This window comes from Mauremys reevesii, linkage group 1 (assembly GCF_016161935.1).
Source record: "Mauremys reevesii isolate NIE-2019 linkage group 1, ASM1616193v1, whole genome shotgun sequence".
NCBI classification, from domain to species: Eukaryota; Metazoa; Chordata; order Testudines; family Geoemydidae; genus Mauremys; species Mauremys reevesii.
Window position 1 is genome coordinate 217,885,266 of NC_052623.1, and position 11,956 is coordinate 217,897,221.

Consider the following 11,956-nt stretch of genomic DNA (forward strand, 5'->3'; position numbering starts at 1 on the left):
ACGTTGGACATTGTTACTTTCAGCACACACATATGAAATCAAATATCGGAAATCCACTCTGCACGGCAATGCAGATGGCCTCTCGAGGTTGCCTTTGCTGGTCAAACATCAAGATAGTGCCCAAAGGAAATCTTCTACTTTGAACAGGTAGAGAATACACCCATCACTGCTACTCAGATAAAGAAGGCAACTCGCGTTGACCCAGTATTGTCCCAAGTTATGGACCTGGTGATGCATGGAAAATCTCGACAAACCTCTCTGGTCTCACCCGACCTTGTTACCTACATGTCCAGGAGGACAGAGTTATCGGTCCAATCTGGTTGTTTGTTGTGGGGGAGACGTGTCATTATTCCACCACCACGGAGATCACAGATGTTAGAACAGCTACATTCCGGTCACTGTGGAATAGTGCACATGAAGGACATTGCACGAAGCTATTTTTGGTGGCCTGGATTGGACAGTGCTATTGAAGAGAAGGCAAAAGCTTGTATGTCATGTCAGGGTGTGAGGAATGCACCCCAGTGGGCACCCTTACACCCATGGGACTGGCCTGAAAACCCGTGGCAACGTACCCGGTATTCACATTGACTTCGCTGGCCCCCTTGAAGGAAGCATGTTCTTGGTGGCAGTAGATGCCCATTCTAAATGGCCAGAAGTCTCTATAATGCAGTCCACTACAAAATTTTATGAAGGCAAATGGGATACACCACATCACGTCAGCACCATATCATCCATCCACCAATGGATTAGCTGAAAGATTTGTGCAGACAATGAAACACGCTTTGAAATCAGCAAGGGGACAACACTCCATTCAAAAGCGTCTGGATACCTTCTTACTTTCCTACAGAAACACACCTAATGCTACGACCCAGGCATCCCCGGCCTTTCTAATGATGGGACGACAGCTGTGCACTTGCTTTGATCTGCTGAAACCTTCTGACAAATTGTGCAACATCAGCAGCAATATCAAGTCATCGGATGGGCACCCAAAGCAAAAGACCGAACCTTTAGCCCGGGACAGCCAGTTTTGGCTCGGAATTATACTTCCGGAGCTAAATGGGTCCCTGCCACAATCATCACTCAAACAGGACCTGTTTCCTACACAGTCCGGACTGCAGAGAATCTTACCTGGCGGCGACATGTAGATCAGCTGTTGCCAGGTCATGCCAGTCCTCAGGACACATCTGCAGTTGAGGGGTCTGACTTCACCTCTTCTGTGAGACACCGAAGCACGAATCAGCTGTTCCTGACTGTTTTCCTCCATTACTGCCGGTGGCTGAGATACCCCTTTGCCCAGCATGAGCTGATACCACCTCCTCACCTGTTCGTGCTGCGGACCCTGAGCCCATGGTACTTTCAGGTGCAACAACACCAGAAGTTCACCGTAATCCACCTAGAGACAGAAGGCCTCCTCATCGGCTGGATCTTTATCTAGGGCGAACCCACGGTTGTGGGGCAAAATAATCCCCAGGATTTAGCCGGGAATGGAGGCAGTCTACCCTCCTTCTCTAGTCTAGTGTGTGTTTTATTTAGGGGATGTTCTTATTAGGGGGGGAGGAATATGTTGTGTATTTGGTTGTCATGGTTTTTGTTCCTATGGCAACTGAGTTAGATTATTAGGGGATAGCCCGGCCAGCTTCAGCCGGTTGAGTGAGCTCTGTGTCTGTAAATAAAATGGTAGTTTTGTTAGCTGTCTGCTCTCTGGCCTCAAGTGATTTCTTCCTAAACCGTCTGCCCCCAAGGATATAACACTTGTGAAGAAGGGTGGCTGCTCTATGTAGGTGGAACCCACACCGGAAAGGAAATAAGAAATAGCATGGCTACATCTACACAGCAAATAAATAAATAAAAGCCCTATGAGCCCAAGTTAGTTGCTCTGGCTCTGAGACTCACTGCCATGAGGTTTTGTTTGGGATTTTATGCAGTGTAGACATACCCCAGGAAGGAACCAGGTGGTGCCAAGTCAGGGCACTAATTAAGATGAAAGAGAGAGCGAGAGCAACAGAAAGGAAGGAAGAAAAATGAAGGAAAAGATAAAGGAGACAAAGTGGGAATGAAAAATTGAGAAGTGGAGGTAAAGAGAGAAAAAAGAAAACAGGACAGTGGCCTTCCCTCTGCAAAACACTGGAGACATTGTATGATATTCTAGGCTGAGATCTCTTCTTCCTTATTAACAGAACTGACATGACATGCACTGAAGGTCTTACATCTGGGAATTACTCAGTTGTTCAAGATCCAACAATCTCAGGTGGAGACATTTTTACCCACAAGTCCTTGCTCTTCACTGGTTGTCTCTGTCCATCTCAGAGACTCAAAGCAGATGAGACGTGGTCTCCAGAGATCCCCTCACATCTCAGTCTTGGTGAGGAGTGTGTGCTTTCTCAGCTTGGGATTCTGGGCCTGCCTGCCCCACTCCATCCCCATGGTCACTCAGACAGTACCTGGGGCCCAGAGGAGCGATGCTGAGAGCAGGAGATGTCTCCATCTGGTGGCAGCTTTCTCCTGCTCTGGCTCCTCTATGCTCTATGTTTTCTTCTCTCTCTGCCTCAAGGGGAGTGAGAGGGAAGAGCGAATACACTTCTCAGCAGGAGGGGAAACTCTATGGTGTTATTTCACAGGAGAGACTTACCCGTTTCCCACATCAACCCACACTGTACTTTCTTACTGGCCAGTTTCATGAATGTCCATGACACTGGTGTCTGTGCCCCCTTCTCCTGGATGACCCCTTCCTGACATTAACACAGGAATGAGAGTGCCTCCTGAGGAATGATGATGGGGAAGACAGCATCAGAGGAGAGGACGCTTGTATTTACATAGCACACTACAGATCTTAGGTTTGAACAGGGTGGATACTATATCTGTTATTTAAATTACATTTCCCTACTGCAGTTCACTGTTGTGATGTTATCTCTCTCCCTGTATGTATCTGTGAGTGCAGGTGTATGCCTGGCTCTTTCCTGAACAAGAAAAAGAAACCAGAAAAAACACAGTTTCTAAATTAAAACTGTAGCTGGTATAAGGCTACAGCTCTGAGCATGTTACCCCTCATGTGCAGAGAGCACTGAGCAATCTGGGGAGTGTCAGTGTAACACACCTGTTTGTGCATGTTATAGAATCATAGAATACTATGGTTGGAAGAGACCTTAGGGGGTCTCATCCAACCCCCTGCTCAAAGCAGGACCAGTACAAACTAAATCATCCCTGCCAGGGCTTTGTCAAGCCTGACCTTAAAAACCCTTAAGGATGGAGATTCCATCACCTCCCTAGGTAACCCATTCCAGTGTTTATCCTGACTCCCTCTAGTGACCGACCGGCAGAACTGATGAAAGTGTGTGGGAAACAGAAGAGAGTACACATAACCAGAGTGCAGGTGTGTTCCATGTGTGAGGAACCATAGGTACTGGAACTGGGGGTGTTGCTGCACCTCCTAGACTGAAGTGGTTTCCATCATATCCAGGGTTTAAAGTTTGGTTCAGCGGCTGTCAGCACCCCCACTGAACAAATTGTTCCAGCACCCCTGAGGGGACCTAAAGAAGAAGGTTAGCAGCATGTTGCTGTTGATGTAAAGGATAACAGTGCCCCTGAAATTGAGACAGGTTCTCCCTTGAAGAGTCTCTGCACAGTTGGTGTTATTCCATCTCCTTTCTGTTGGATAACTGATCAGTTCCCCTACAGCCTCTTAGTTTCAGACTCTGGGTGCTTTGCTCTGATTCCCCCATCTAGGGGAGGTTTTTGTCACCATCTCCACTCTAATCTCTCACTGTGCTCTTACTGCAGGTGCAGTAGATGGTCTGGGACTGAGTCACATTCTGCATCTCCAAACTGAGCTCTGTGCTACTGACCCGCTCAGACCGATAGGATGTTCCCTCCTGGATTATTTTCTCCTTGTCACCCTTAGTTCCTGATTGCACCAGGAAGTGCAGATGGCCTTGGGCATCTTGCCGGTACCAGCTCATCCAAGGGTAGGCTGTGTTCTTCAAGGTGCAGGTCACTGACTGTGACACTTCTGGCCTCACCATGAAATAGAGGGGTGACTGCTCCACTAATCTGCCCATTGCACCTGGAAGACAAAGGGGTCACAACCAATAGGTGAGAATCCTCCACAGGGAATCGGATCCTACAAGTGGCTACTGCAGGGAGCAATGGCCTCACCTGAGAGGGCAGTGGTCAACAGCCCTATTAGCAGAGAGAGGAGCTGCAGCAGCTCCATGTCCCGTCAGCATCTGCACTGGGAGGTGTCTGGGAGGAAGGGGGATTGCAGAGCCTGCGGGAGGAGAGGGGAGGAGTGCAGTAGTAAATAGGCGTGGCCAAAGGTAACACTATTGATAAATGTGCTAGCTCAGCGTGCCTGCTGTTTGTGTGTGACACTCCCATACTGAGAGGAACCACTCTGCCCCCCCCCCCCCGGACAGTAGAGGGAATTGCTGAACCTTAAGGAACTCAGGCACATGCCATCTCCTAGAATACAGTGAGAATTTCATGTGAACACAGTACACAGATGCACCTTGTCCAGTCTATCCTGTCTTGCAGTACTGCACTGAAGAATCCACAATGACCCTGATAAATTGTTCCAGTGGTTAATTACTCTCACTGTTAAAAAATTATGCCTTAATTCCAGTCAGAGTTTATGTAACTTCAACTTCCAGCCATTGGATCAGGTTATCAAAAGAGCCCATTATCAAATATTTCCCCACTATAGGTACTTATCGACTGTAATCAAGTCACCGCTTAACCTTCTTTTGTTCAGTTTGAGCTCCTTGAGCCTATTATTATAAAGCAGGTTTTCTAACTCTTTAATCATTTCATGGCCTTCTCTGAACCCTCACCAATTTATCATTGCCTTCTATGATGAGATAACCGGCTCTGTGGATGAGGGGAAGGCAGTGGATGTGGTATTTCTGGACTTTAGCAAAGCTTTTGATACAGTCTCCCACAGTATTCTTGCCAGCAAGTTAAAGAAGTATGGGCTGGATGAATGGACGGTAAGGTGGATAGAAAACTGGCTAAATGGTCGGGCTCAACGGGTAGTGATCAATGGTTCCATGTCTAGTTGGCAGCCGGTATCAAGTGGAGTGCCACAAGGGTCGGTGCTGGGGCCGGTTTTATTCAATATCTTCATTAACGATCTGGAGGATGGTGTGGACTGCACCCTTAGCAAGTTTGCAGATGACACTAAACTGGGAGGAGTGGTTGATACCTGATGAGGTTCAACAAGGACAAGTGCAGAGTCCTGCACTTAGGACGGAAGAATCCCATGCACTGCTACAGACTAGGGACCGAATGGCTGGGCAGCAGTTCTGCAGAAAAAGACCTAGGGGTTACGGTGGACGAAAAGCTGAATATGAGTCAACAGTGTGCCCTTGTTGTCAAGAAGGCTAATGGCATTTTGGGCTGTATAAGTAGGGGCATTTCCAGCAGATCGAGGGATGTGATCATTCCCCTCTATTCAGCACTGGTGAGGCCTCATTTGGAGTACTGTGTCCAGTTTTGGGCCCCACACTACAAGAAGGATGTGGATAAATTGGAGAGAGTCCAACGGAGGGCAACAAAAATGATTAGGGGGCTGGAGCACATGACTTGTGAGGAGAGGCTGAGGGAACTGGGATTGTTTAGTCTGCAGAAGAGAAGAATGAGGGGGGATTTGATAGCTGCTTTCAACTACTTGAAAGGGGGTTCCAAAGAGGATGGATCTAGACTGTTCTCAGTGGTAGAAGATGACAGAACAAGGAGTAATTGTCTCAAGTTGCAGAGGGGGAGGTTTAGGTTGGACATTAGGAAAAACTTTTTCACTAGTAGGGTGGTGAAGAACTGGAATGAGTTACCTAGGGAGGTGGTGGAATCTCCTTCCTTAGAGGTTTTTAAGTTCAGGCTTGACAAAGCCCTGGCTGGGATGATTTAGTTGGGTTTGGTCCTGCTTTGAGCAGGGGGTTGGACTAGATGACCTCCTGAGGTCCCTTCCAACCCTGAGATTCTATGATTCTATGATCATCATCCTTGTTCAATTGTGGGCACCAGACTAGGCAGGTAATTCCAGTAATGGTCTCATCTCTGTACACAGCATTGGTAATACCACCTCCCTGCTCCTACTCCATATTCCCCTGCTTAGACATCCATGACTCAGCACTCATGTGAATAAAGCATTACAGTCAGGTCAGAACAGTCCCCAGAGACACAGTGAGACCAAACCACAGGACGAGGGCTGGGGTCAGCAACTGGATGTGGGGGGTTAATTTAAAGAAATAGAAAAATGAAGAGAAAGAAATGGAAAGTGAGAGTGCTGGAACAAAGGGAATAGTGATAGAGAATAGGAAAGAAATGGAAGAAAATGTCAAGGAAGAGAGAAAAGTGTTTGTAATAGTGATCAATGTCCAATTTCAAGAGACCAACAGTGAAATCCTGGTCCCATTAGAGCAAAACTCCCATTGCTATTAATATAACCAATTACATCTCAGGTGTGCAACATGGTCACTGATCTGGTGTGGGGGTTCCTGATGATCCTTACACTCCTTCTGGAGACAATGTATGTTCCAGACACTTCACCTTGGAAGTACACTCCTGCATTGTCCTTCCAACGTCTAGGCACACACAGATGCCTCCATTTCCTCCCCTCTCTCTGTCTCTATGGGATTTTGCTCGCTGTCTCAGGGCTCTGTGTCACTGTGTAGTGCTGCAGGCACAGTAATACACAGCTGAGTCTGACTGTGAAAGTTTGTTCCATTTTAGGTCCCAGTTTTTGTTGCTTCTCTGGGCTGTCAAGAGCTCAGCAGTGAAGTTCATCAGTTGGTCTCCATAAGAGTAGAAGAGCCCCTCCAGCTCCCTGCCTCCCCGCTGCCGGTACCAGAACATCCTGTCACAGTTGGACTGTTTGAGTGTACACTGCAGAGCCAGGGAGTGTCCTTGGCGCCCAGTAAGGAAGGGCAGCTGCTCCACATACGCTGAGCCCACACCTGGAAGGAAATGGGAAACTAGATGACAGAACCCCGAGGGCAGAGAGTGAGAGGACAGAATGAGAGAGAGAGAGATAAAAGAATGCAGGGAAACCCAGAGGGAGTAATGAGCAGAGAAAATGAAAAGGAAACAAAACCAGTGACTTCTGTGAGCAAACCAATGGATCTGCACTGAGCTGCTCCTGTCTGTGAGTTCAGGCTCTCATGCACTGAGTCTGTAGGGACTATGCTAAGGGTGTCCCAACTGGGAGGGGTATTTTTGCTTTAGTTCCCCCACTCCTTAGTAATGCTCTGTATTCCTCCCAGGGTCTCAGAGCAGATAAAATGTGAGGAACAGACATCCCCCTCCACGCTAACCCCATTCCTTGTGTTTCTCAGCCCATACCTGGGACCCAGATGAGCAGTACAGGGAGCAGATGTCTCCACATCCCTGCAGTAGTGTCTCCCAGTTCTGTTTCCTCATCTGTCTGTCCCTTAGGGGTAGTGAAGGGGATGGGCTAATACACACAACAAGTGATCTCCAGCTGCCAACAGGGCTACAAACCCTCCAGCCCCACCCACTTGGGTTTCCATTTGTGTGTGTGTCTCTCTCTCTGCATGTTTCTGGTTTTCTCTCTCTTAGGTCTTATTCTGTTCTCACTGTTCCTGATTTAAGTGAGGAGTAACCCCACTGAAGTCAAATCAATTCTACACAAGTACAGCCAGTCAAGTGAAAGCAGAGTGCATTGTGTGTCTCTGTTTCTAGGGCTCTTTGTGTCCATCACCAAGCCTGGATCAGAAATAACACAATTTTTTAGAGAGCAATTCATTGCACTGCACTCAGAAACCTACACATGGAATATGACCAAAGCCCTGAATAGCCCCCAGAGTCAGTAACTCCCAGCCTGGGTGAAATCAAACCTGTGATGTGGAGTGAAAGGCTGCATGTCCTATTCTTGGTCCTATAAACCCACCAGTGTCAGCAGAGAGTGGAGGAGGGGCGGTATTTTTATTACTGAACCCTGCAGAACCCATCTTGTCATGTCCTGGCTTGTGTGTCTATACACCACTGCCCCCTGCTGGGAGGAATATGTCAGAGCTGCTAAGGCCTGTACTAGCTTCCTCTGCTGGCTGCCCAATCCAAAAGCCTAACAAGTTCGCTGTTAGAAAATTATCCTGTTTTCTAATCTGACATACGTGTCTGTAGCTCAGTGTTGGCCATAATGAAGAGAGACAGGATTGAAAGGAGAAGTCTCTGACCAAGCAGGCTGGCAGGCCGGGGGTCATACTCTGGCCCTGTTGTCTCCTGCACTATGGCTCCCTGCTAGGCAGAAGTCATTGGTGCTGTCCCTGGGGCTAGAATTGTTGTACTCCAGGGAAAAACTGACTTTGGGGTTGTCAGGGTTCCCTCCCCACTTTGAACTCTGGGGTACAGATGCGGGGACCTGCATGAAAGACTCCACTAAATTTATATTCCACCAGCTTAGATTAAAAATTTCCACAAGGCACAAATTTCTTTCCTTGTCCTTGGACAATATTGTTGCCATCACCAAGTGATTTATAACAAACATTCAGGGAGCGGCCACTTGGAGCCCATTCCCCCCCCCCCCACCAAAATTTCCCCCCAAACCTTTTCAGCCCTTTCCTGGAGAGGCTTGAGAATAATATGCCAACCAAATAGGTTAACAAGTTGAGCACAGACACTAAAAACTAAAAAACAATCCGGTTCTTAAAAGAAGAACTTTCTATTAAAAAAAAAGTAAAATCAGGATGGAAGGTAATTTTACAGACTAATAAAAAGTCTTAAAACACTGAGGATTCCCCTCTAGGCTTAACTTTAAAGTTACAAAACAGGAATAAACCTCCCTCTTATCATAGGGGAAATTCACAAACTAAAACAAAAGATAATCTAACGCATTTCCTTGCTATTACTTTCAATTTCTGGAATTTTAGATGTATCATTTTAGTAGGAGCTGGATTACCTACTTGGTCTCTCTCTTTGTCTCAAGAGGGAATACACTCAGAGCACAAACAAAACCTCTGTCCCACCCCTTGCAGATTTGGAACTATCTTCTTTTCCCATTGGTCCTTCTGGTCAGGTGCCAACTAGGTTAATGGAACTGATTAACTCCTTGCAGGAAAGTCATTCTGTACCTCTGGCCAGGAGGGATTTGATGTTATTGCATACATAAAGATTGTTACTGTTCACTTTATATTTATGACAGGGGTTCACAGATGTCACTGGGAAATAACCTTGAGACTAGGCCCTTAATTTTTAAAGGAGGAGAGACTATGGGGCATGAGAGAGGAGAGGTGTAGAAATAAGGAGGGGAAGGGAGGAATGGGATAAAGGAGGGGAAGTGAGGGGAGAGAACAGAGGGGAGAAAGCAGAAGAGCACAGAAGGACGGAAAGGTCTCCTACGTCCAGCTGGAAATGGCTCCCATTGCCCAATTTCATTCCACTGAAGGAAGGAGAAAGAGAGGGAGGAGTGAATTAGGCGAGAGGGAGAATGGGGAAGGGAAGGTGTGAGAGAAGAGGAGAGAAAAGGGGGAAAGAGAAAGAAATGAAAAGTGATTGTATGGGATAGAGACAAGAAGGAGAAAAGAACATCAGGAGGGTGAAGAGAGAGAAGAAGGAGAGAGGACCGGAAGAACAGAAGAAGATTTAGGGCACGGTGTCACGGAATCACAGGTTATTCACACTCTTGGCTCTATATGGTCCCTGGGGGGGAACCCCCTTCAGAGCGACAGCCCTTTTTGGGGGTCCACTCTCTCTTGGGGTTTAAGCCCCTCCGCCTCCTGGAACTGCACCTCTCTGAGCCTTAGTACGCTTTTCTCTTTCCATCGGCCCACTCAGGGAGTCCACTCACTCTGGATCCCCAGGGCCTCCATTCCCAGAGGGAATAATGCAACCCTGTGCTCTAGACCTGTGCAACTCTTAGCCAGCGAAAAACAGGAGGGTTTCTTGAGTGTCTGAACACAGCATAAGAAACTCTCAGGGCCCTGGCCTCCCTCAGTACAGTACATCTAAGTCTCCCCTACACCCAGATGGGCTCTGCCTGCTCTCTCTCTCCAGACCAGGGACCCTGCGCTTTCCAGCTGGGCATCCGATATCACCAGCCCCAACAGCTCCTCCCCTGTCCTTTGTCTTCCATCCCAGGTAAACAGACCATTAGGGCCCTCTCTCTTCCGTCCTTTGTTCTCCTCTGGCTGGAACTGGCTGGTTAGGTCACCGGAGTCCGCTTTCCTCAGCGCATTGTCCTCCCACTGGCCAGAACAGCTGACCACCAAATTGTTAGAGTTCCCCATCTCCAGGCCTTTGTCCAGGGGCCCTGGCTGCTCAGCTAGGTCACAGCTGGTCCTCTGCAACAACAAACCCTCTCCCACCACCTTGTTAAACGTACAGCACAGAGGGAAACTGAAGCACACACACACTACTCATGTAAAACACTACAAAAATCCCCAACTTTCTCACACACGGCTACACTAGAGAGTTTACAGTGGCGCAGCTGCACTGATACCCCTGTGCCACTGTAAGATGTCTATTGTAGTCTCTCTAAGCCAACCAGGAGAGCACTTTCCCATCAGCTTAACTACTCTAGTACCAGAGAGCGGTTGTCCACACCGGCACTCACGGCAGTGTACCTTATGTTGCTCAGGGAGGTGATTTACTCACCTACATAAGCTATAGTGTAGACCTAGCCTTAGTAGGAGAGAAGAAGGAAAAAGGAAAGGCTCAGAAAAAGAGGAGGAGAGAGGCAGAAGAGAAGTTGGGGAAGGGAGAGGAGGATACATAGGGAGATGGGAGAGAGGTGTTAGAGCAAGATGGAGTGCATCTTATGCAGGAGACAGGGCTGTGCATGGGTGTGGGGGAAGGGAAGTCCTTTCACTTTGCTGGGTGGTTTATGCTAAGCACTTTCGGCAGCTGAGTTACTGTGTGATCTTGCTTAGCACAGTAATATGTGCCTGAGTCTTGCACCTGGGCACTCTCTGTAGACAGAGACAGGACATATTTTTTTGTCCCACTGCTCTGGAAGTGACCTTCAAATGGCTTCTCAACATTTGCACCAAAGCCTTCTGTAGAAAACACGACCAGCTGCAGCCTTGCATCCTTTCCCACATCTTGTTTGTACCAGTACATGTTCATGAAATTGGTTGATTTTTGGGAGCAGTTCAGTGTCAGTAGCTGTCCCTGACTGACCACCATGTCTGGGGGCTGACGAACGGCCCATCCTGTGAGGAAACAGAAATAAAATGAGATGAGAGTTTAATGGGATTATATTGGAGAAATGGGGGAATTTCTGGCTTGTGATCAGGAAACATTCCCAAAGGTGAGGGTGATCTCTGCATGGGAAGGAGTGGAAGCCTTATTGCCACCTTCATTTTATAATCTCATGATAGAAAGAGTAGGAGAATATAACACTGGAAACCACCCCATAGGGGCTAGGAATGGGGCCAATGGGAAAGATGGTCTGTACCATCTCTTCTGTCTCTAAAAATTAACAGATCCATAGACTCCTTCTTGTGTTTTTGCTTAATTTAAAAGCTTTCACTTACCCAAGGGGGACAGGCCAACAATAAAGAGCAAATGGGGAGCCATTGGGTAGCTGCTCATCTGGCTGGGGATCTGTCTGAGACAGCTGCATAGACCCACACAGCCTGAGCCTGAGACAGAACTTCCAGCCACTGGCCAACCGGTGAGCAGAGACATGTGAGACAGGAAATGATATGATAGCGAGAGAGAAGAAAAGAAAAAAACCTGCCTAGAAAGAGGAAAAAAGAATGTGAGAGAATTTTGTACTGAGGGGAGCTAGGCAGAATGAGGATATTAAATGGCACAACAATTGAGCTGGAAGGGAATTATTGAACAGTGAGAGAACTGTAATTAGCAGGAGATATGGCCCTTGTGCAGCTGTGTGTGGGATAATGCTTTATCTCCAACCCAAGCTCTGTGTTACCGACTCACTAAGACCTGTAGGATGTTTCCATCAAGGATATTTCCTGAGGGCCACCCTTGGTGAAAGGTAGGT

At 47.6% G+C, this 11,956-nt stretch overlaps 2 gene segments (V, D, J or C); both read right to left on the bottom strand.

The window, feature by feature from the left end:
* Window positions 1-3,749: 3,749 nt before the first annotated feature.
* On the bottom strand, window positions 3,750-4,243 carry LOC120370025. The segment is given in 2 exon segments: window positions 3,750-4,060; window positions 4,153-4,243. Coding segments are annotated over 2 exon segments (369 nt in total).
* A 6,545-nt stretch (window positions 4,244-10,788) lies between these two features.
* Window positions 10,789-11,553, bottom strand: LOC120402627. The segment is given in 2 exon segments: window positions 10,789-11,159; window positions 11,484-11,553. Coding segments are annotated over 2 exon segments (405 nt in total).
* Window positions 11,554-11,956: the final 403 nt, after the last annotated feature.